General features: G+C 39.1%; 1 protein-coding gene across 1 annotated transcript in view; it reads right to left on the bottom strand.

Moving 5' to 3' along the window:
• The window catches only part of FDX1 (ferredoxin 1), a 33,052-nt gene extending 8,327 nt beyond the window's left edge, over positions 1-24,725 (bottom strand). Inside the window, exons 1-2 of the mRNA XM_024754211.1 lie at positions 24,381-24,725; positions 19,387-19,511 (exon numbers count right to left, since the gene is read on the bottom strand). Coding sequence (XP_024609979.1) covers positions 19,387-19,511; positions 24,381-24,580 — 325 coding nt within the window. The 5' untranslated portion in view covers positions 24,581-24,725. The remainder of the gene's footprint in view (positions 1-19,386; positions 19,512-24,380) is intronic.
• Positions 24,726-25,845: the final 1,120 nt, after the last annotated feature.

Raw genomic sequence — 25,845 nt, 5'->3', positions numbered from 1 at the left:
CCAATTGGTTATTTGAACAAGCACTTTCCTTTTCTACTTTTGTATAAATATGAGGCATTTCACAGAAAAAGGTAAATGGATATATTTTACTTAAAAAGAAGTAAGCTTCCTCTGCTTAAAAAAATACAGATAGGTAGGTAGGTAGGAAGAAAGAAAGAGAGGGAAGGAGGGAGGGAGGGAGAGAGAGGAAGGAAGGGAGGGAGAGGGAGGGAGGAAACCCCTGCAGTAAAAGGAGAACTGGTGTAGTACAACCCTGAGGCCATCTGGGCTCTAGATGAATCTGCCATACTGTCTGCTATGTCCTGGGCAAGCCTCTCAAGAGCCTCGGTTTTCTTTTCATCTGTACCATGAGAGACTGAAGCAGATGATATCTAAGGGCCTGTTCCCTCTAACATTTTATGACTCCACAAAGAAGAATTATAGTTCTTAACGGATTTGTTCCCTAGTATTCAATAAATATATACTAACTTTGTTTTCTGTTTTTATCTCATCAATACCCAATCCGGACAAACTCAAAACTAAAATGGCAAATCGCTCTGAAGATACTATGGGACAAAATTCAGGAAATCCAGCATCTTTTGTCTTAAAAAGTACGTAAAACCTCCTTATAAAATATACCAAGCAACTCTCCTAATTTAAAAAGCTTATAACTCCCTTCATATTTTTATTATTAAAAAAAGACAAATCCTGAGAACTGCAAGCCATGTGTAACAGAATATGCAAGAAAAACAAAACTCACAGTCCAGGGTGGGATGCGGTGCTAGGGGCTATAGAGGCAGACAGGGGACCAAGCATGGAGGTCTCTCATGCTCTCCTAAGGAGCTTGAGCTGTCCTATAAGTGCACTCCCTGTTTCCTGACATGGTGGGTAAACTAGCATGCTCGTAGTGGGTGGGTTGACAGAGATGTTTCTGGCCAGGGGTTATGAGCACCTGTCACTTCACTGCCCCTCTCCTGGATCCAGACCCTGGAGGACAGTGGTTGCTGTTGAAGTTACGGGAAGATTCTAAAGGATTCTGAGTAGGAAAGTGACATGGTATGTTTATTTTGGATAGATCTTGCTGGTGCCTGTGTGTAAAGGATGGATTTGACATGAACAAGACAGAAGCAAAAGTCATGAGATTTCACCAAGGAGGAGGGGGAAAAAGAGGAAAAGAAAGATAAGAAACTGAGTCAAGGAGAGACCCACCCCCTCCAAGAAAAGGAGTCAAAATACAAATGTGTCAAATGCTAGGGAGAGAACCAGAAAGTGTGACATGAGAAAAGCCCAGGGAAGAAGCGAGTGCATACAATATGGTCTCAATCATCTCGGAATGCAGAGTAAAGTTCATATGCTAATAAATCCCTCCAGAAAATTTAGGACATTCCTTTTTTTTGCCACCTGGTCAGTCAAAATGAAGAGTTACCATCCGTGTTCCAGCTCTTCACTTCTTCCCTAGGAAACGTCAATTCTTTTAACCTTCTCTTAAAGGCTTTATTTTCATTCTCTAATAGTTTTCATTGTTCCTCTCAGGAACCTTGCCAATTATTTCCACATCTTGCTTAAGTTGCCAAGTTCAGAGCTGAAGAGAGTATTCTAGTAAGAATCTGACAAATGTTGAATATATACAGAAGATTAACTTTTGGTTCCTACACTCAAGTCCCTATTATACATTCTAGTCCCATATTTATTCTTTAGATAAACGCACCATGCTCAGGATTCCTTATTTTACAGTTCCTTTCAAACTTTTTCTATCACAAGTTGTCAACAGGTATGCTTTTCTTATTCTTTGTACTAGGAAGAAACTCAAATATAATAGAAACTTTAAAACTCAGAATGAATCAACTCAGCATGCATAAGATGGCTACCACTGAACCAGAGACACATATGGTCATATAGTGGTACAAGTATCACTACAGAAAAAAATACGGAACAAAGATTTACAAACCCTGTGGATAGTACTTATAAGAAGAAATAGTCAATCCTGCAAAACTCCAAAATAATAAGACAATCTGAGCAGTTTTTTGGAGGGTTGTTTTTTCTTAGATTTAAACTATATGTTCTATAAAAAAGAAAAAAAAATTAGAGAACAGTGAAGACATGTCTCTGAAAAGGTATTAGGAGGAAGAAAAGATTTTAAAAGTGAGCCTAAAACTGTGAGAAGAAAACTTTAAGAAAAAGTTACTCCGTTTTTGTTTTTTTTTCATCTCATGATTTCATGATGGGTATTTCTGCTAATTTATTTGTTTCCTGGTCTGGTAATTAGAGGGAGCTCCCCAATTAATAAGCATCTGACTTTTGCCTTTTTGGTATACAGGTCTATGAATCTTAACACATGTATAAGTCTGTGTACCCACTACCATAACCAGGATACAAAATAGGTTCGTCATCCAAAAGAAACTCCCCTGTGTTGCAGGAGTCACAGCCTGCATTTCTATACAGTAACAACGAACCACAAAGACAAATTAAGAAAAACAATTTCATTTACAATTGCATCAAAAAGAATAAAATACCTAGGGGTACCTAAGGAGGTAAAAGATCTGTACTCAGAAAACTGTAAGACACTGATCAAATAAAGTAAAGACAACACAAACAGATAGAAACATACACTGTGTTCATGAGTTCGAAGAATTAATATTGTTAAAATGACCATACTACCCAAGGGCAATCTACAGATTCAATGCAATCCCTATCAAATTACCAGTGGCATTTTTCACAAAACTAGAACAAAATTTTTTTTAAATTTGTATGGAAACACAAAAGATCCCAAAGAGCCAAAATAACCTGAGAAAGAAGAACAGAACTGGACGTATCAATCTCCCTGACTCAGACTACACTACAAAGCTATAGTAACCAAAACAGTATGGTACTGGCATAAAAACAGACACATAGATTAATGGAACAGAATAGAGAGCCCAGAAACAAACCCACACACCTATGGTCAATTAATCTATGACAAAGAAGAATATACAACGGAGAAAAGACAGTTTCTTCAGTAAATGGTGCTGAGAAAACTGGATACTACATGTAAAAGAATGAAATTAGAACATTCTCTAACACCATATACAAAAATAAACTCAAAATGGATTAAAGACCTAACTGTAAGACCTGAAACCATAAAACTCCCAGAAGAAAACAGAACACTCTTTGACACCACAGCAATACTTTTTAAATCTGTCTCATAAAGCAAAGGAAATAAAAGCAAAAATAAACAAATGGAACCTAATTAAACTTAAAAGCTTTTGCATATAGCAAAGAAAACCACTGACAAAATGAAAAGACAATCTACTGAATGGGAGAAAATATCTGCAAATGATACGACCAATAAGGGATTAATCTCCAAAATATATAAGCAGCTTATACAAATCAACATCAAAAAAACCAAACATCCCAATTTAAAAATGGGCAGAAGATCTGAAGAGTATAGCCACAATGTAATACAGTATGGAGGTTCCTCAAAAAATTAAAAATAGAACTACCATATGACCTAGCAATCCAATTTCTAGGCATAAATTTAAAGGAAATGAAATAACTACATCAAAGAAATATCTGCACTCCCATGTTCACTGCAGCATTATTCACAATAGCAAAGATATGGAGACAACCCAAGTGTATGTCCACGGATGAATGAATAAGATGTGGGGTGTGTGTGTGTGTGTGTGCGTGTACAGAAACACACACAATGGAATGCTATTCAGCAATAAAATAGAAGAAAATCCTGCCATTTGTGAAACATAAACAGACCTTGAGGGGATTATGCTAAGTGAAATAAATAAGACAGAGATAGACAAACAGTGTATGACATCACTTATATGTGGAATCTAAAAAAGTCAAACTCGTAGAAACAGAGAGTAGTGGTGGGGGCTAAAGGAGATGGGGAGGATGGTCAAAGGGTGTAAACTTTCAGCTATAAGATGAATACGGTCTGAGGATCTACTGTAAAACATGGTGACTACAGATATAATACTGTATTATACACTTGAAATTTGCTGAGAGTAATCTTAAATGTTTTAACCACACACACACAAAAAAGGAATGATGTGAGGTTAACCCTATTGTAATCATTTTGCAACTGAGATGTGTATCAAACCATCACGTTGTACACCTTAAACTTACACAACGTTAGTTGTCAATTATATCTCAACAAAGCTAGAAAATAAATAAAACAAAACCGTGGTGATGGCTGCACAACTCACTGAATATACTAAAAAACAACGTATACTTTCAATGAGTTAACTGTATGGTATGTGAATTACATCTCGGTAAAGCTCTTCCAAAAAAAAGAACTAGATATATTTTTAATGGGTCTACCACTGAACTCTTAATTCTATTTCACTCATCTACATGTCTATGTTTTTGCTAAAATTACACTGTCTTGATTACTGTAGCATCAAGTTTTAAGATCTGTACTATACATGTCTTCCAGCTTTATCTTTCTCTTCTAAAATTGTTTGGCTATTCTAGTTCATTTGTTTTTCTGTAAAAAGTTTAGAATCAGCTTGTCTGTATCCAGAAAAAATCCTGCTGAGATTTTAATGGGAAATGTATTAAATCTATATATCAATAAAAACTGACATCTTTACTATGTTGTCTTCCAATCCATGAATACAGTATGTCTCTCTACCACTTAGGTCTTTGCTCTCTTTCATCAGAGTTATATAACTTTCAGGATACTGATGCTATACATATTTTATTAGATTTAAACCTAAAAATTTCATTTTGAGGAGCTATTGTAAATGTCCTTTTTTTTGTAAATGTTCTTTTAAAAATTTTTTTGGTTTCCAACTGTTCATCGCTGGTACACAGAAATACACTTGACTTTTGTGTGTTGACCTTGTATCCTAGGACCTTGCTAAACTCGCTTAGTTCTAAGACTTTTTTAATAGATTCCTTGTGATTTTCTATGTAAATAATCATCGAAAAACAAGACAGTTTTCTTTTCAACCTGTATGCCTTTTAATTTTTTTTATTTTTTCATTATTTTATTTTATTTTACTTATTTTTTAAAAGTTTATTTATTTTTGGCTGCATTGGGTTTTCATTGCTGCGCGCGGGCTTTCTCTAGTTGCAGTGAGCAGGAGCTACTCTTCACTGAGGCACACAGGCTTCTCATTGTGGTGGCTTCTCTTGTTGTGGAGCACGGGCTCTAGGTGTGCGGGCTTCAGAAGTTGTAGCACACGGGCTCAGCAGCTGTGGCACACAGGCCCTAAAGCGCACGGGCTTCAGCAGTTGCGGTGGGCTCAGTAGTTGTGGCACGCAGGCTCTAGGGCACGCGGGCTTCAGCAGTTGCGGCGCACGGGCTCACTAGTTGTGGCTCGCGGACTCTAGAGTGCAGTCTCAGTAGTTGTGGCGCATGGGCTTAGCTGCTCCACAGCATGTGGGATCTTCCTGGACCAGGGATCGAACCTGTGTCCCCTGCATTGGCAGGCGGATACTTAACCACTGTGCCACCAGGGAAGTCCCCTGTTTTCTTTTTTTGCTTCATTACACAAAGACTTCCAGCATGATGTTAGTAGGGTGGTGAGAACAGACATCCTTGCCTTGTTCCTAATCTTAGGAGAAAGACATTTCATTCTTCAGCATTAAGCATGACGTTAGCTGTAGGCTTTTCATAGATATCCTTTATCAGCATCTGATTTTGCACCACAGCTGCCCACTTGTTTTCAGTTAAAACACGGGAGCTGCCACCAATTCTATATCCCATTTGAACAGAATTCACATCGTTATTGAACGTCCCTGCTGCTCCCAACTCCACTAGAGCCACAACCCAAAGGCTATAGGCAAGAACAAAGTGGATGAGATTCCTGTTGGGCCTAATCTTCTAACTCCTTTTCAGCATCACAGAATTCCCAGGCTCCTATCTAACATGAAATTATCTGCATTGAAAATCAGCAGTATATATATTCCCAATGCCAGACTGCAAAGTGGAGTCCCCATAGTGTATGTGGGGTGTGTGCATTGTGTGTGTGCAGTAGGTGGGCCCAAGGAGTTAAGGAGTTCTTGATCTGGTATTAAAAGTTAGAAGTTGCAATGCATTTTCTCATAGAAGCCAGGCTATAAATGGTGATTAAGTTAGTTGTGAAGAAACAGGTTCTGTGGGTTGGCCCGAAAAATTTAGCCACCACGTATAACAGTATTTCCATCGGAAAACAAATTCCAAATGCCAACTAGTTGACCTGAAAATGGATTTGGTAAACAAAACCTATCCCTAAAATGGGAAGTGTTTGTTGTTTTTTATGCTTATCACATACACAGGGAACAACTATACAAAACACACAGTGGGAGGCAACCTATCAAAGGAAAAAGGATACAAAAGCAACAACTATAGAACCTTCAATCTAAAACTGATAGCTGGTCAAAATATGGGTACACCGATATAATAATACATGTGGAGAGTTGGGGATTGAAAGTGCAAAAGTTATGTGACTTATGCTTATATACAGCCCCAAAGCAGCACTGACAGCTGTCAGCTTTTAGTGTCTTTATAAGTGGTTGGTTACATAAGAGTAAATTAATAGGGGAAATGTGTACATATGTGTGTATATACATATGTAAATATAGAGATACATACACATATATTAAACATAAAGTGATCACATTTTATGAGGAATACATTCTCAAAGATTTTGAAATTGTTGAAGTCTCATAATTCGAATTATATTCTCAATGAAACAAAATGTAAAGTAAGGAGTGGGTTCTTATAGTTCGTAAATCTATAATCCTCATATCATATTTTTGCTGCAAAATATACTTAGAACAAACATTTGAAGTGAAACTTTTTCCATTACTATGTCCACATTTCAAATAATCAAAGATACTCCATGGCTTACAATAGACGATAATCTGAACTGACTTAGGGACACATTACAGCCGTATTAGCCCCTGATGCCAGCATTTTATCCATCATCCTTGCTTAGTTACACAACAACTGTCATGAACTTAAAGGTATGTACAGTTTAGTGCTGTTTTAATATTGCTGGCATTCTGGCTAATGATTCAGTTCTGTCTCCTAAATTAACAGTAATACAAATCATGATAGGTTTTTGGCTTTCTTCATTGCATTCTGTCACATTTAACTTCTGTCCCAAAATAACTCGCTTTCGGATACATTTTTCGGCATTAACACTTAATGAATGCTTGGCTGAAACTGTCATAGGCTTTAAAATGATATTAAATTATAACCACAGTTTAAAATATCAGCACTACAGTCAACAAAAATCACACAGACATCAGATGTCTGGAAACAGAACAGTTCACATGACACTGACAAAGGCTGACACGTATTTGTTTACAATTGTAAAAGGCATGGAAGCAAATATAAAATTTATAATTCGCACAGCCTGCCAGCTTGAAATTATGGGATTCTTGACAAAAGGTTTGGTTTTCACAGTATTTCTGATTTTACTAGAGTAAGAACCTTAATATTGTTAACCTGTACAATTTCAAATTTGCATAATTTAAAAATTACATTAAGAATAAGTAAGGCATGGGGCTTCCCTGGTGGCGTAGTGGTTGAGAGTCCGCCTGCCGATGGTCCAGGAAGATCCCACATGCCGCGGAGCGGCTGGGCCCATGAGCCATGACTGCTGAGCCTGTGCATCCGGAGCCTGGGCTCCGAAACGGGAGAGACCAAAACAGTGAGAGGCCCATGTACCGAAAAAAAAAAAAAAAAAAAAGAATAAGTAAGACATGGTTACTGGCTAATTTCAAGGTTGATGATGAATAAAACTCTGAACTGAGGTGTTTTTTTTTTAAAAAGACCGATACTAAGGTTTTGCACAAAAGCTTAGAAATTCCTGCCATAAAACTATTCCCAGAGAAAATTAGCTATCAGCAGACTATTGCTCCTTTCATGTAATTTGAGAGTTTTCCACCAGGTGTGTGTGTAACCATACTAAGATAATTTGGAGATCCGTAATGATGCTGACAAGACAGACTGCCTAACCCCTTTCCCAAACAAAACTCCAAGGGATAGCTATGTGGAAATATTATATATTAAAAATATGAAACTACATAAAAATATAAAACCTAATTTTCTAGAGTAAACCATGATCCACCAGAGCTGGAAATACAGTATGTTAATAAGGAGTCAATAAACATAATACAAATAGAGATTTATATGGTCATTATCAGGGTTACCCAATTTGAATAATTTCCCTCCAAACAGACACATGAAGGAAATACATAATATTTAAGAAAAAAACAAAGTCTGAGATAATAAACTAGGTAAATTTGATCAGAGAGGTGTAACTGCCCCCTAGTGACAGAATACTATAATACACTCTGAAAACTTAAAGATCATCTAAAAAATCTACATTAACTTAAAAGTTGGAAAGGAATGTTCATAAATTTATTGCTTCCAAAATTTACAATTGTCCCTTTTTACTCACTTATCCATTCACTACTTCACTTCATATATAAATAAAACAAGATGATTTTATACTTCATCACAGTCTCTTAGGAGAAAAATGCACAAGTAAACAAATATACAATTAACAGGTTGTGATAAATGCCATGAAAAAAATGAACAGGATGCTGCGATGGAGAATAACAGGTTCAGGGTAATGAAAGAACATTTTGGACTGGGTGGTTGGGCAAAGACCCACTAAGGAAGTATTACAATATAAGATAAACTGAGACCAGATGGATAAAAAGCAAACACATACAGGATATTCAGGGTGGAGTGAGAGGGAAGTGTCCCAGGCAGAAGAAAATGCAAAGCGTGTACAAAGTCTCCAAGCTAGAAATTCTGGGTGAGTTCAGCTCTTGATAAAAGGCCAGTGTGGCCAAACTGAGAGAAAGAACAATGAGAAATGGGGAAGAGGAAGAAAGGCAGATGGGGCCATTAATGCAAAACCTTTTAGGCTAGGGTAAGGAATGTGGATTTTAACCTAAATGAAAAGTTATTCATGGATTTAAATCAAGGAACCTGTCTGATGTGCATTATGATGAATCACCCTAGCTGCTGGGCTCAACAGCAGAAGCAGAGTAGTGCAGTTCCTGGAACATAGTAACTAGCCAGCCCCAAGTAGTGACTGCAGGGATGGTGAACACAGGACACATTGGAGACATACATGGAGCACATCTGACAGGAGCTGCTGATGGACTGTAGGTAGAGGATAGGGAAGAAGGAAGAATAAAAGACGTTCTCCAGTTTCAGGCTGGAGCACCTGAGTGATGCTCGCTACTGGCAGAAAAGATTCTCAGAAAGATAAGTTTCAGTGGGGCGGAAAGAATCAAAATCTGTTTAAATATGTTGACTTGTTTAAATGTCTGTGCAATTTCCAAGAAAAGACATAAAGTAGGAAGTTGAATCTATAAGTCCAGGGCTCAGAGGAATGCTGTGAGCTAACAATGTAAACGTAAGAGTCTATGAGCATCTGCACACCAGTCAGAATGGTCATCATCAAAAATACTACAAACAATAAATGCTGGAGAGGGTGTGGAGAAAAGGGAATCCTCTTGCACTGTTGGTGGGAATGTAAATTGATAAAAAGCCACTACAGAGAACAGTATGGACGTTCCTTAAAAAACTAAAAAGAGAACTACCATACGACCAAGCAATCCCACTACTGGGCATATACCCTGAGAAAACCATAATTCAATTCAAAAAGAGTCATGTACCAAAATGTTCGTTGCAGCTCTATTTACAATAGCCAGGATATGGAAGCTACCTAAGTGTCCATCAACAGATGAATGAATAAAGATGTGGCACATATATAGAATGCAATATTACTCAGTCATAAAAAGAAACGAAACTGAAGTATTCGTAGTGAGGTGGATGGACCTAGAGACTGTCGTACAGAGTGAAGTAAGTCAGAAAGAGAAAAACAAATACCATATGCTAACATATATATGGAATCTAAAAAAAAAAAAAAAGGGTCATGAAGAACCTAGGGGTAAGATGGAAATAAAGACACAGACCTACTAGAGAATGGACTTGAGGATATGGGGAGGGGGAAGAGTAAGATGGGGCAAAGTGAGAGAGAGGCATGGACGTATATACACTACCAAACATAACATAGATAGCTAGTGGGAAGCAGCTGCATAGCACAGGGAGATCAGCCCGGTGGTTTGTGACCACCTAGAGGGGTGGGATAGGGAGGGTGGGAGGGAGGGAGATGCAAGAGGGAAGAGATATGGGGACATATATATATGTATAACTGATTCACTTTGTTATAAAGCAGAAACTAACACACCATTGTAAGGCAATTATATGCCAAAACAGATGTTAAATAAAGTAAATTTTATACAAAAAAAAAAAAAGAGTCTATGAGCATCTGGATGGGATTTAAGGTCACAGAAGGGATAAGATCATCCAGGGAGAAACTGTACAGACACTCTGTACTTGGCCACCCTCGTCTGCATATGGTGTTCACCTATGAGCATGACTATAACAAAGGCAATATGTAAAGGGTATCCAGTATTCAACTTTGGAAATGAATTAAATAGTTGCCCCTATAATGTTGTTATCACAACCTCTTCTTTATAAACATAATATTTCAGACTTCTTGACTGCATTTCTGTCATCTTTGCTCTAGAAAGTGGCTATCTTTTGCGAACCTAGTTTATCTTATCTCAAATGTGTATGTACATGCCAAAATTTCTGGACACATTAGGATCCTTGATCTTTAAAGTTTCTCTTCTGAGTCTGTATAAATGAATGCAGAAATCTTATCAAATTACTGAAGACTGTATTGGCATTAAATTTTCTGTATTTCTGGGGCATCAGGGAAAAAAGATTCTGTAAGTGGTTATCTCTGTGTGATAAGACTATAGGGACAAGCAAGAAGAACTACAATCCTGCAACCTGTGGAACAAAAACCACATTCACAGAAAGATAGACAACATGAAAAGGCAGACAGCTATGTACCAGATGAAGGAAGAAGATAAAACCCCAGAAAAACAACTAACTGAAGTGGATAGGCAACCTTCCAGAAAAAGAATTCAGAATAATGAGAGTGAAGATGATCCAGGAACTCGGAAAAAGAATGGAGGCAAAGATCAAGAAGATGCAAGAAGTGTTAAACAAAGACCTAGAAGAATAAAAGAACAAACAAACATAGATGAACAATACAATAAATGAAATGAAAACTACACTAGAAGGAATCAATAGCAGAATAACTGAGGCAGAAGAACAGATAAGTGACCTGGAAGACAGAATCGTGGAATTCACTGCTGCGGAACAGAATAAAGAGAAAAGAATGAAAAGCAATGAAGACAGCCTAAGAGACCACTGGGACAACATGAAATGCAACAATGTTCGCATTATAGGGGTCCCAGAAGGAGAAGAAAGAAAGAAAGGACATGAGAATATATTTGAAGAGATTATAATTGAAAACTCCCCTAACATGTGAAAGGAAATAGCCACCCAACTCCAGGAAAGGCAGAGAGTCCCATACAGGATAAATGCAAGGAGAAACATGCCGAGACACACAATAATCCAACTGGCAAAAATTAAAGACAAAGAAAAATTATTGAAAGCAGCAAGGGAAAAATGACAAACAACATACAAGGGAACTCCCATAAGGTTAACAGCTGATGTCTCAGCAGAAATTCTACAAGCCAGAAGGGAGTGGCATGATATACTTAAAGTGATGAAAGGGAAGAACCTACTACCGAGATTAAACTACCTGTCAAGGATCTCATTCAGATTTGATGGAGAAATCAAAAGCTTTACAGACAGGCAAAAGCTAAGAGAATTCAGCACCACCAAACCAGCTCTACAACATATGCTAAAGGAACTTCTCTAAGTGGGAAACACAAGAGAAGGACCTACAAAAATAAACCCAAAACAATTACGAAAATGATAATAGGAACATACATATCAATAACTACCTTAAACGTGCATTGATTAAATGCTCCAACCAAAAGACACAGGCTCGTTGAATGGATACAAAAACAAGACCCATATATATGCTGTCTACAAGAGACCCACTTCAGACCTAGGGACACATACAGACTGAAAGTGAGGGGATGGAAAATATATTCCATGCAAATGGAAATCAAAAGAAAGCTGGAGCAGTAATACTCATATCAGATAAAACAGACTTTAAAATAAAGAATGCTACAAGAGACAAGGAAGGACACTACATAATGATCAAGGGATCAATCCAAGAAGAAGATGTAACAATTATAAATATATATGCACCCAACATAGGAGCACCTCAATACATAAGGCAACTGCTAACAGCTATAAAAAAGGAAATCGACAGTAACACAGTAATAGTGGGGGACTTTAACACCTCACTTATACCAATGGACAGATCATCCAAACAGAAAATTAATAAGGGAACACAAACTTTAAATGATAAAATAGATCAGATAGATTTAATTGATATTTATGGGACGTTCCATCCAAAAACAGCAGATTACACTTTCTTCTCAAGTGCGCATGAAACATTCTCCAGGATAGATCACATCTTGGGTCACAAATCTAGCCTCAGTAAATTTAAGGAAACTGAAATAATATCAAGCATCTTTTCTGACCACAACTCTATATAAGATTAGAAATGAATTCTTGGATTGGAAGAATCAGTACTGTGAAAATGACTACACTACCCAAAGCAATCTACAGATTCAATGCAACCCCTATCAAATTACCAATGGTATTTTTTACAGAACTAGAACAAAAAACCTTAAAATCTGTATGGAGACACAAAAGACCCAAGTAGCCAAAGCAGTCTTGAGGGAAAAAATCGGAGCTGGAGGAATCAGACTCCCTGACTTCAGACTATACTACAAAGCTACAGTAATCAAGACAATATGGTACTGGCAGGAAAACAGAAATACAGATCAATGGAACAGGACGGAAAGCCCAGAGACAAACCCACGCACATATGGTCACCTTATCTTTGATAAAGGAGGCACGAATGTACAGTGGAGAAAGGACAGCCTCTTCAATAAGTGGTGCTGGGAAAACGGGACAGGTACATGTAAAAGTATGAGATTAGATCACTCCCTAACACCATACACAAAAATAAGCTCAAAATGGATTAAAGACCTAAATGTAAGGCCAGAAACTATCAAACTCTTAGAGGAAAACATAGGAAGAACACTCTTTGACATAAATCACAGCAAGATCTTTTTTCCTAGAGCAATGGAAATAAAAACAAAAATAAACAAAAATGGACCTAATGAAACTTAAAAGTTTTGCAAAGCAAAGGAAACTACGAACAAGAGGAAAAGACAACCCTCAGAATGAGCGAAAGTATTTGCAAATGTTTCAACAGACAAAGGATTCATATCCAAAATATATAAACAGCTCATGCAGCTCAATATTAAAAAAACAAACAACCCAATCAAAAAATGGGCAGAAGACCTAAACAGACATTTCTCCAAAGAAGACATACAGATCACCAAGAAGCACATGAATAGCTGCTCAACATCACAAATTATTAGAGAAATGCAAGTCAAAACTACAAAGAGGTATCACCTCACACCAGTTAGAATGGGCATCATCAGAAAATCTACAAACAACAAATGCTGGAGAGGGTGTGGAGAAAAGGGAACCCTCTTGCACTGTTGGTGGGAATGTAAATTGATACAGCCACTATGGAGAACAGTATGGAGGTTCCTTAAAAAACTAAAAATAGAATTACCATATGACCCAGCAATCCCACTACTGGGCATATACACAGAGAAAACCATAATTCAAAAAGACACATGCACCCCAATGTTCACTGCAGCACTATTTACAATAGCCAGGTCATGGAAGCAACCTAAATGCCCATCGAGAGACGAATGGATAAAGAAGATGTGTTACATATATACAATGGAATATTACTCAGCCATAAAAAGGAAGGAAATTGGGTCATTTGTAGAGACGTGGATGAATCTAGACACTGTCATACAGAGTGAAGTCAGAAAGAGAAAAATATTGTATATTAACGCCTATATTTGTAACCTAGAAAAATGGTACAGATGAACCGGTTTGCAGGGCAGAAATTGAGACACAGATGTAGAGAACAAACGTATGAACACCAAAGGGGGAAAGCGGCGGGGGAAGGGTGTGGTGGTGTGATGAATTGGGAGACTGGGATTGGCATATATACACTATTATGTATAAAATGGATAACTAATAAGAACCTGCTGTATAAAAAGATAAATAAAATAAAATTCTAAAATTCAAGAAAAAAAAATCTCCCCCCCCAAAAGAAAAGTAAAAATTATAGGAAGTTCTGATTTTTTTAATGTTCTTCTTAAATTTGTTATAATGAACAATGAGCCTGTAGTAATAACTATATTAACAAAATTAGCTAACATCTATTTAGCCTTGCTTAGATAAACTCACTGGACCTTTACAGGAACCTTACGAGGTAGATACTAACATTATTCCCATTTTACCCTAAAGGAGACGAGGTATGAAGGGGTTAGAGACCTAACCCAAGGTCACAAAGCTGGCAAAGTGACAGAGCTGGGGAACAAATCAAGGCCGAAGACTCCATTCTTAATCATTCTAACCAATGGCTTCCAAAAAGAATGTTTTAATTTTGAGTTCTATTTTACATCACAACCTAGTATACATATACTTTGTAAAATAGCTAAACAAGCATTTCATGGAATAATACAAAAGACGGTGTGTTTTTACATGTTCTTTTTAATTACTTTAAATTCTAGTTGAAAGCTATTAAGTTGATTATATGACCCACAAATGGTTGCAACCTGCAGTTTGAAAAACAGTGTACTACAATATATACCTTTTAAAAATTAAAGAAAAATACTTTTAAAAAATTTTAAAGATACTTTCAAGTATTAACGTCAAAATACTTATACTTTTATTTCAAAGTAATGGAAAGCAACTTATGAAAACTATCTACTATAAATAAAGTAATGTAAAATACTTTATGTAGCTACTGAATGTAGCTTCATGTAAAAAAGAAGTTAAAAGCCTTTCAAATAAATGTTTAAAATTAATTTTCCTTTTTTTTTGCACATTTAAAGAGGCTTTCCTAACGGCTGAAAATAATACCTCATCTGAAAAACAGGCAAACAGTGTGAGCAAACCATTTATAAAACAAGCTTTACTAAGTAATTCCATCCCCAGGAATTTAATGCAAGAAAATTATAGAACATAAACACAGAAAGGTATTTCTGGGGATGTTCACCTTAAGGTTATTTACAATAGTTGAAAATTGGAAGCCACCTAAATGTCCAAAGAAAGAGATGGATTAAATACACCATGGCACTTAAAGTCTCCCCTCTGCCTCCCTCCTATCAACAGGTAATCACTGATATTTGTTTTTAAGACTCCTTTCAGAGATTTTTTTTCTTTTTTAAACACAGCCATATAGTATCCCCTTGTAGGACTATATAGATCAGTCCTCTATTGATGGGCATTTGCTTCTTTCAAATCTTTTGCTGTTACAAACATCTTTGCAGTAAACAGCCTAGTATACATGTCCTTTCCTAAAGCTGAGATGGAATCTGTGGAGAAATTTACAGAAAGAGATTTACCGGTTCACAGCCTCCACATTAGCCTTCCCAGAGCACAAGAGATCAGCTTTCTCAAGGGCAGGAACAAAGTTCACTATTTATTTTACATACCCTTATACAGAGTGGTAACAGGGTCCACATACACAGATGTGCAAAGGCCCAAGAATATCTCCACATACTTTCCTTAAGCTCTCTGAACTTTTATAACAGCTGATTTAACATCTTTGTCTAGTAAGTCTAATACCTGGGCCTCCTTGGGGACAGTCTCTATTGACTGCTTTTTTTTTTCCTGAGTATGGACCATACTTTCCTGTTTCTTTGGGTGTCTTGAATTTTTTTATTGCCAAGTGGACATTCTAAGTAATATAATATGGTAACTCTGGAAGTCAGATCACCACTGTCTCCCCTGGGTTTGTTGCTGTGACTGGCTTTTTGGTTTTTGTTGTTGCTGCTATTTGTTTCTCTAGTGACTTTCCCAGACTAACTCTGAGGTCTGTATTCCCTGTAGCACGTGACCACCAATGTCTCCACTCAGTGAGCTTAGTGGTCAGCTAGATGACTGGATGGAGGTTTCCTTCAGTGCTCTGAACCAATATGGCTTCTACCCTTTGCTGAGGAGCTCAGTGCGTGATTAGGCGCACCTTCAGCGTTCAAGCAGTCTACATGTCCGTCTTGGCCTTCACCTGCATGGGACCTCAAAGTCAGCCAGAGATGAGAGACTGGGGCCCTGTCGGGTCTTTCCTGGGCACAAACACAGTCCTGCATTTGTGTGTGGCCTTCTAGATCCCTGAAGCATTTCAAAGCCCACTACAGAGATCTCGTTCCCCAGATCTTCCTTTTAGATTTTTGGCCAAGCTCTTGTTTGCTCCAAGTGGCATCACAGCCTCAGGCAGCACAGTGTTCAACGACTGCAGGTAATTATTTTAGATGGAAGTCCTAGGGACAGAGACTTCCCACAGAGCAATCTCTGAGGCAGGTCAAATAACAACTCCCTGGAACGGAGCTTTTCTGAGAAGCTGCAAGACACGTGACAACGTTCTGGAGATGGGACCTTCTGAGGAACTCAAACCAGTTTGCCCCTCCAGTGGCCACAAGGCTGCTGGTTTTTAAGGCTACTGTTGAACTGGAGAGAGGAGAAGGTGAATAGGGCAAGTTAAAATGCCACAAATCCTACTGTTCTTACCAACGTAGCCACTATGCTAAGCACTTCACTTCCAATACCCTATTTAATCTTTAGCAACCCTATGAGGTTAGAACTATTACAATCCTATTTTACAGAAGAGGAAACTGAGGCATACAGACGTAAAGTAGCTTGCTCCAGGTCTCATGGCTAGTAAGTGACAATGTTGGTTAGTGAACCACAATTTGTCTAATTCCAGAGTCTATTCTCAATGACTGTGCAAGGTACTACTTTTCATTTGTGAGAGAGTAATTCAGAGAAACCCAGCTTAGTCGAAAGTGTTGCTGAATATGAACTCATGAGGGAGATCAATCATTTATAAATTTTATAGAATATATAAATTATAAATGGGTTCTTTTCCATAAATTAGTTGTTCTTAACCATGGTATGGATCTGAACCACGTGGAGCTTTTTAAAAGGATACCTGCACAACTTCCCTTTCTCCCTTACCGTCAAGGATGTAACATTTTTTAAAGTTCTGCAGAATTCTGAAACTCAGTCCTAGCCAAGAACCACTGCATTAGAGTAAAAAATTCCTTAAAACTGGAACTATATCAACTATTTCATCACCTAATTTCTGTAACAAGTGTTCACAAAGGAAAGATGTTTCTTAGAGCAAAAGGCATAAAGGAAAAAGCAGAGGTTTAGGAGTTAGAGAGACTTAGGTTTGAATCTTAGCCTTCTCACTTGCTACCTGTATGACCCAGGGAACATTAATTTCTCTGAACTTTAGTTTCTTCATCTATAAAGTTAAAAAAAAAATCTACCTCTTAGAGTTATTACAATAATAGATAACATATGCTGGGATGTAGTATGCACTCATATGGTAGTTGTTACAGTTATCCCTGAAACTGACATTAGATTGAGAAATTCAGCAAATATTACTGACTGCCAACTCTGGTTACCTGAGTGATAACAGTCTTCCAAAAGCACAAAGTCTAATAAAGGAAAGAGATATTCCCTCTAAAAAGGAAAACTGAGATGAATATTAACATAGAGAAGTATATTTAATATATCATGGGAAAATGGAGGAAGAAAAATAATTCTGATCTGAAAAGTGTTCTTAAAAGTGCAATGTGGGGCTTCCACCTGCCGATGCAGGGGACGCGGGTTCGTGCCCCGGTCCGGGAAGATCCCACATGCCACAGAGCGGCTGGGCCCGTGAGCCATGGCCGCTGAGTCATCCAGAGCCTGTGCTCCGCAACAGGAGAGGCCACAGCAGTGAGAGGCCCGCGTACCGCAAAAAAAAAAAAAAAAAAAAAAAAAGTGAACAGTGCCTTGAAAGAAGAATAGTCAGATATGCTCCCTGGACCTGACTGCAGACCAATGGTTCTCAAACTTAAACATGCAACCAAATCACATGGAGGGCTTGTTAAAACACACATTTCTGGGCCACACCCCAGACTTTCTGAATCAGTAGATCTGGAGTGGGGCCTGAGAATGTGCATTTCCCAAGTGACACTGATGGAACCCTCTTAAAGAACCACCGTTCTAGATAGAGAGAATGCTCGAGCAAAACTGCAAGTGATATACAGGGTATCCCTGAGCTCTAAGATGTCAGCTTCCAGGACATGGGCTTTGTGTGAGTGGTTAAGGAACACGGTCAAAAGCCTAGAAATGAAAACTTTCTAAACAAAACACTTCCTTCTCTAGTAAGAGGTAGATTAAGTACCCTTTCTAGGAAGGTGAGATGACGTTCAAGACTACGTATGGTGATGAATGCTAACTAGACTTACTGTTCAGGTGATCACTTCACAGTGTATACAAATATCAAACCATTATGTTGTATACCTGGAACTAACATATCAATTATATCTCAATAAAAATAAAATAAAATAAGAAAGTAGTAAGTAAAATAAAACTCACTTAAAATAAAAAGAATGCATAAGCTCAATGTAATTAAGAAAACACCAGTCTGGGAATTCCCTGGCAGTCCAGTGGTTAGGACTCGATGCTTTCACTGCCAAGAGCCCAGGTTCAATCTCCGGTTGGGAACTAAGATCCCATAAGCCACGTGGCGCAGACATATATAAATAAATAAATAAAATAATTTAAAAAAAAATTAAATTAAAAAGAAAAAGAAAGCACCAGTCAAACCCAAATTAAGGAACATTTTACAAAATACTTACCAGTACTTTTCAAAAGTATCAAGGTCATGAAAAACAAGACTGAGGAAATGTCAGACTGAAGGAGACTAAGGAGATATGATAACTAAATGCAATGTGGGATCCTGGATTGAATCCCAAAACAGAGACATTAGTGGAAAAGCTAGCAAAATTCTATAAATCTGTAGTTTTTTAGTTATTGAACCAATGTTAATTTCTGTGTTTTGATTATTGTATTATGGTTATATAAATTGTTAACAGTAGGGGAAGCTGAGTGAAGATTATACAGAAACTCTGTACTATTTTTGCAACTTTTCTATAAGTCAAAGATTATTTCAAACTAAAAAGTTTAAAAAAAGACTAAGTTAAAATGATTTAACTACCCACTGATATGACATTTATTATCTCAACCTGGTATCTTTCAATTCCACTTCCTACTCCCAGCTTTGCATTGCACACATAATCAATAAGGTAATGAAGCAACAGACTTTGGGGCATATAGCTAATTAATGTTCAAAGAAGAGAAACACAGTGTCACTTATTCTTTATAGGTGAGAATATAACACTAACACATCCTGAATTTTAATATTTCACTTAGCATACTCCAGTTAAAATTCTTCAAAAAAACAAAGCTGAAACCTATTCAATAGTTTCACTTATAAATTTTAAAGAATGTTCCATACTCACCAAAACCATCAATATCAAGATTATTTTCAACCACAATATCTAGTAGAGTGTCACCAACTTTTCCTTTGCTTGTTAATGTTTCACCGTCACGGTTTATAAAGTGGACTGTTATTTTATCTTCTGAGCTGGAAAAGGAAGCAGTCCTTTATTATTTTTAATAATTTCAAAAGATACTTTAAAATAATTGTTCTAAGAACCTGTAACGTCAAAAAATAGGCTGTGTGTGTGCCTATGTGCATGCAAATATCCTCCTTTACGGTATTTTCTTTTCTTTCCCAAGTTCATTTGGGAAGGAGACACCACAAATCACAGGCATATCTATCTACCCACCTACCAGGAGGGAAGCTCTGCCACCTTAAAGGAAATAGCAAGTACATCACTATCAAGGCCACCTGTAGTATGTGTCTCCCCAGTGGTCACTCTCAGGTCACAGTTACATGAAATGCTTAGCAATCATTATCACTCGTGAAGTTTGCTTTGCTCTCACATAGCTCTCTAAAAAACAATGTCTCTATGAATGTGTCCCTAAAAGACTAGGTGACGGTTGTGGAGAGCTTTAAAAACAAATCATTCTGCTATTGATAAGGCAATTGTTATGCAAGTGTCTGATAAGTATGGTCACTGAGAGCCAGCAGTTTGATAGTTTTCTGAGTATTTGAACATCTCATTTTGGTCCATATAGTGTACTCGAAAAACAAAGGGACTAGAAAAAGGGTTTTCTTTGCTTGAATATGTCAGAAAATAAATATAGTATCTCCTTACATGTTTCATTACTATAGGATAGCTATCAGCTAGTTATCAGTTAGCTAACTAAAATTTCTTACCCTTCTCACAAACATCAGTCCAAACTTTGGGAAAAGAAATCATATTATTATTGGGCTTCCCTGGTGGCGTAGTGGTTGAGAGCCCGCCTGCCGATGCAGGGGACACGGGTTCGTGCCCGGGTCTGGGAAGATCCCACATGCCGCAGAGTGGCTGGGCCCTTGAGCCATGGCCGCTGAGCCTGTGAGTCCGGAGCCTGTGCTCCGCAACGGGAGAGGCCACAACAGTGAGAGGCCCGTGTACCGCAAAAAAAAAAAAAAGAAATCATATTATCAACTAGATACTTATCCTCCACTACTGGTCATTTAAATTTTTACCTCACAATTGAAAAGATGTACTTCAGCTTAAACGAATTAGTTGTAATTTTCACTACTGCCAATAGATGGTAATAGTCCATCAAAGAAAACGTTGTTTAGTTTAAGTAAAACCTAGAATTACATAATTTCAGAGCTAAAAATATCTTGCAAGTTACCAAGTCCATCATCTCATTTCCCAAACAAGGCAGCTGAGGCCTTATCAGATAATGTCATCCTTGATAACTCAATGCTGAAAAATGAGGATCCTAGTAATTAAAAATTTTGATCAGAAGTGTGTGTGTGTGTGTGTGTGTGTGTGTGTGTGTGTGTGAGAAAGAGAGAGAGAATGTCCCTTAAATGGGCATGTGCTCTCTGACTTCTTTTTGTAGCAAAAAATGCTTTAAAGCAAGTATTCCCAAACATTCGTGATTTGCAGCTAGGCAACTGCTATTTTTTCGAAGAAAAATGACTAGGAATGAAGATACTCTGGAGGCAGGGAGACCACACTGGAGGTCATAAACAAAGCAGGGACGTAGGAGACACTGATTTGAGAGATACTGAGAGATATTCAGGAGGCAGAATTTAAAACTTTTGGAGAGGGAAGAAATAATGTTGAAATTTCTAGCTCGGACAATGAGGGAGTACAGTTTGACTTAAGTTTAACTTAGGAGGAGAAGGAGCTTTGGGGAAGACTGGAAATGAGTTCAACTTTAGACCTGTTTGATTTAATAATAAACAGATGCAAATGTCCAGAAGCCTGATGGAAATATGGGTCTGAGCCCTGCAGAAGCCTAGAGATTTGACATCAAAAAATGCCTGGTAGCCTAAGGTACAAGAAGTGCAGCAGAAAGAATTCCATCATTTATACACACTACTGAAGGCCAGAGGTTTGGGCACTGCTGCTCTTCTGCAGCACTCTAGAGATGAGCTACAGCCAAGTAATTGCAACTCTAATGTCAGACTCCTCTTCTGTAAAATCAGGGTAACATTTATCTCATAGTTTTGACAACATATGCAAAATTCCTAACATACTGTAGGGCTCAACAAACACTGATTGATAACTTTTATTTAAAAGTCCTTTTGTTGTTAAGGAGCCTGAACTGCTACTACATATTAAAAAAGGTGTACAGCCCCAGAAGAAAACTGCAGAGTAAGAGTAATAACAGGTTTATCAAAGAACAGGAGAGGAAGCAGAAATGAGAGATAAAAAGTAATTTTGCAGCTGAGAAAGTATGGAATATAAGATGTAAGAGTCAGAAAACGTAGATTCTAGCCCTGGTTCTGACATACGTATACTCATTAGGTGACCATGGGTAAAATGGCAATAACAGTGACTTCACCCAGCTGCTGAGAGAATTAAAGGAGAGAAAGTTTGTGGAAATATTTTGTTCCTTAAAGCATTATACACATGTACTTTATCCAGGTAACTTTATCCATTCACTATTAACAAGTGGTATTTGTGGGTTTTCTATAGTTTTCTTCTCCAATTCTAAGAACTAGCAAAAAGCTTCTAGCTGTTTCCAAAAAGGATAAGATTTCATGCACTAGGAAATAATTAGGATCCTTCTAAATCCTCTATCATCCATGAGTTAGCCAGCACCACAAACAACTATTTTCTTCACTTGTTTACCCTTTATGCACCGCCATTTATTCTGCTCAACCACAGCAGATATTTTGACAAAGCTCTCCAGGGGCTGCTGTGGTAAAGCTCTTAACAGACTTCTAATAGGGAGAGGAGTTATGGCTGCTGATGCCCACCCTTTCACTATGTGGGGTAGCCTGGGGTAGTTGGTCCAAGAAAAGGGCCCCGTCTAGGGCTCCCCACTTCCATAGCCACCTTAACTCTTCCAAATGACCCTATGGGCTAAAGAATTATCAACTCTAATGGTGCTCAAAAAACAAACAAACACTATGTGAGTTCTAGTCCTAGTTTTGCATGCTACTTAATATAAATTTTTATTCTCGTTTATCTACCTCACCTATCTCAGGATTTTCTTAAGAGTCAAGGGAAATAATACATGTGAAAGCCCTTTACAACATAAATCACTACAAAATATAAAGTACTATATCAGGGTATTTTGGAGTAAAAGGAGTTTTTCGACTCTCAATTACTGAAAGCTTATCTAAATGTCAAACTTCAAAGTCAGAACTACAGCTTCTAGACTGTTCTGTCCAAACTTTGTAAAATAACAGATATATTCTATAGCTGTGATGTCCCAGACAGTAGCTTCTAGCCATGTGTGTTTATCCAGTACTTGAAATGTGGCCAGTGGAACTGGGAAAATGATTCTTTAATTTTATTTAACTTTAATTATCTTAAATGACTACATGTGGTTAGTAGTGACCATATTGGATAGCATAAGTCTTAGATAATAAGAGTCAGAAAACCTAGTTGTAGCTCCAAAGTCTGTGATAGGAAGCACAGGGCACCAATGGAAACTGTGCCAATGAGGGGGAAAGCAGGTTTATAAGGGAGCAGACAGATGTGCTTCCCTTTAAGACAACTTGATGTACCAATTCAAACAGTAAGTTTGGGGGATATAATTCCCATTTACAAAAGCAATCATGTTCCTTTAAATACTAGTTACACAAATATGTTCAACATATGTCCCAATTTATACACAAATTTTCAAGAAAGCATACAATGCAGAAAACAAGGCATCCAGGCAGAGAAAGGTCAAAGACAGGAAAGTGTAACGGAAACAGGGACAAATAACCCCTGCTTGCCTTCCCCATTATCTCCCTCACAGTTCATGCAACAAAAATGTATTGAGCACCCACTATATTATGGGATTACAGGAGAAAAGATGAGTAACTCCTCCACCCTATTCTCAGGAACCTCATGAAAAAGAAACTAGAGAGGAATACAAATCCAGCCCTTTCTCCCTGCAGCTCCTTCTTGCTACTACACAACAGCAAGGGAGTCAAAGAGCTGTTCCGAGACCTGCATTATATAAGGCGCCAACACAGTGCTATACTCTGAAATTATGAGGAAATGTTCTATTATATCTAAGGGGATTCTGTCTTTGAGAAACGAATCTGCCCAAGAATATAAGACTGCAACATATTTTGGGCAAATTTTCTCTCACCTCTTTCGACACTTAATACAAAACACAACGCTGTGAGCCTAGGAGGCAGCTGATGCTAACAGGTGGGATCTACTGAGTCCTCGATACTGGCCAGACACAAGACTCCCTGCATTACCTGTATGCTCTCATTTGTTCTTCAAATAATCCTGTGAAGCCGACACGATTATTATCCTCCACTGACGTTAGACAAACTGGACAATAAGTGTCAAAGCCCAGTTTAAAACCCTGCCTTGCCAGTCCAACGCTGGGGCTTTTACCCCGACAGCAACCACAAGAGAGCAAACAGGGAAGCTCGGGGACAGAGCGGGTGTATCCTAAATGGACACGGACTTGGAGACAGAACGTCCTGACCTAGCAGGAGGAAGGCACGATAAGAAACTGCAGGCCAGGACACGAACGGGGCGCATCTTACGAAGGTCACCGCGGTTTCGAGCATAGCAAAGGTTAGATCCTCGCCAAACCGCACGGAGAACCAGCGGCAGCAAAGTGCCCGGTTTTCCTGAGGGCACAGGAGGCACTGGGACAAGGAGATCGGGGGTCCCGGGCCTCCATTCCCCGACAGGCGTCAGTGTATCTGAAAGGCAACTTGGCAGCGGTAAGTAAAGGAGGCCGTGACCACACCAAGCGACCTGCCGGTGACACGGAGAAGGCGGAGCAAGAGGCGGGCGGGGCCGGGCGTGTGGCCCGCACGCCGTCGCCGGGGGAAGCAGACGGAACCGGAAAGCGGGCGGAAGGAGCGCGGCAGTTCTGCCAGGGACCCAACGCCCACGCGCCCCCTGCGCCTCACCTGCTCCGCGCGCGCGCCGACACGCTCAGCGTCCGCGTCGCCGCAGCTGCGCTGCCGCCCAGGCCCGGCCTGGCGCTCCCGCCCTGCCCCCGGCTCCCCTGGAGACCGCCGGCTCCCGCGCGGGGTCCGGCGAGGAGCAGCCACCGGCCGGCTGTGTCGCCGAGGGCGGCGGAGGCGACACGCAGGAGACGAGCGGCCATAGCCGGTCGGATAACTACGGGAGACGACGCAGGCCGCACTGCAGCCGCCACGAGAGGGAGGCTCCAAGACTGGGGGCGGGCTGACGCTGCGCCTGCCTGACGCCCGGGGTCCCGGCCAGCGCCTGTTCAGTGCACCGCCAAGGCCTCACGCCCCTTCCGGCTGACCTATAAGTCCCGCGGGCCGCGAGGGCGGCCCCGCCTCCCGGACGTGGTTGTAGAGGCGGGGCTACGCGCCTTGTTGTTCACCTACTGACCAGGTTTTGTATTGATGACCTTGCTGCTTTGTTACCTTCTGGAGTTGCCAAGCAGGAACAATAAATTTTACAAGATAGCTGAACGTCTGACGGAAAGATACAGTAAAACAATCCCCAGTTAACTAAACCACTTTCTTTTGTCCTGCGCTTCCCTCCTCCTCCTGCCCATTAAGAAAAAAAAAAAATGGGAGATTGTCATCTTGGAGTTCAAAAACTATGATAAAAGGGAATTCTAGCCATTGTCAACAAGGACAGTGGGAAATTTCAGAAAGCCAATAGGCAGACACCCAGGAGAATAACTATGACTATAAAGTTACAAATGATCACGGTAATGAATAAACGAGGATACCGAAGAAGGCAGATAATGATCCTAGGCTTTGAATGGCAAATAGATGCTCGTTGAGCACCTGAAATCCATGAGCCTGAACAGGAAACTGGTGAACTGAGATTTTTTTAAAGAATTTTTAAAAACCTGGAAGATTAATTTTAAAATACACTTTATCACAGTTAATAGGTTGTGGTGGGAAAAGCATGGGCTTTAAGGTCAGAAATAGCGATGTTCAAATCCAAGGTCTACCACTTCTGAGCTCTGAGACCTTGGATAAATTTTTCTTTTAGAGGGTCAGAACCTCCATAACAGTTTTACATGGATAAGATGTTCCATCCTTCAGGGCCATCCTGAGGGTTAGAAAAACTGACAGGCAGGATGGGATAGTGCGTCACAAAGAGCCGTAACTTTTCCTGGGCCTTCCTGCCTAAGGCTACTCTTCAAAGGCTAAAGTCAGCTGGATATTGCAAATATGCTAAACACAATAAAAGATACTTTAAAGAATATTCAGAACAAGAAAGTACAGGCCTGAGTAAAGTCCCTCGAGACAATGTATGGTGAGTTCTGAACCTGAGGGCAGAGAGTCGGCAGTCATTCGGCTCCTAAATTGCCTCAGTCTTCTGGTAAAGAGAAAGACGTTCGAGTTGAACCGGTCACAGCAAACCCTGCAAGTAATCCAGAAG

Source organism: Neophocaena asiaeorientalis, unplaced genomic scaffold (genome assembly GCF_003031525.2).
Source record: "Neophocaena asiaeorientalis asiaeorientalis breed wild unplaced genomic scaffold, Neophocaena_asiaeorientalis_V1.1 scaffold21, whole genome shotgun sequence".
Taxonomy (NCBI): domain Eukaryota; kingdom Metazoa; phylum Chordata; class Mammalia; order Artiodactyla; family Phocoenidae; genus Neophocaena; species Neophocaena asiaeorientalis.
Note: the sequence above shows the minus strand (reverse complement) of the source record. Positions and strands in the feature narration are given on the sequence as shown.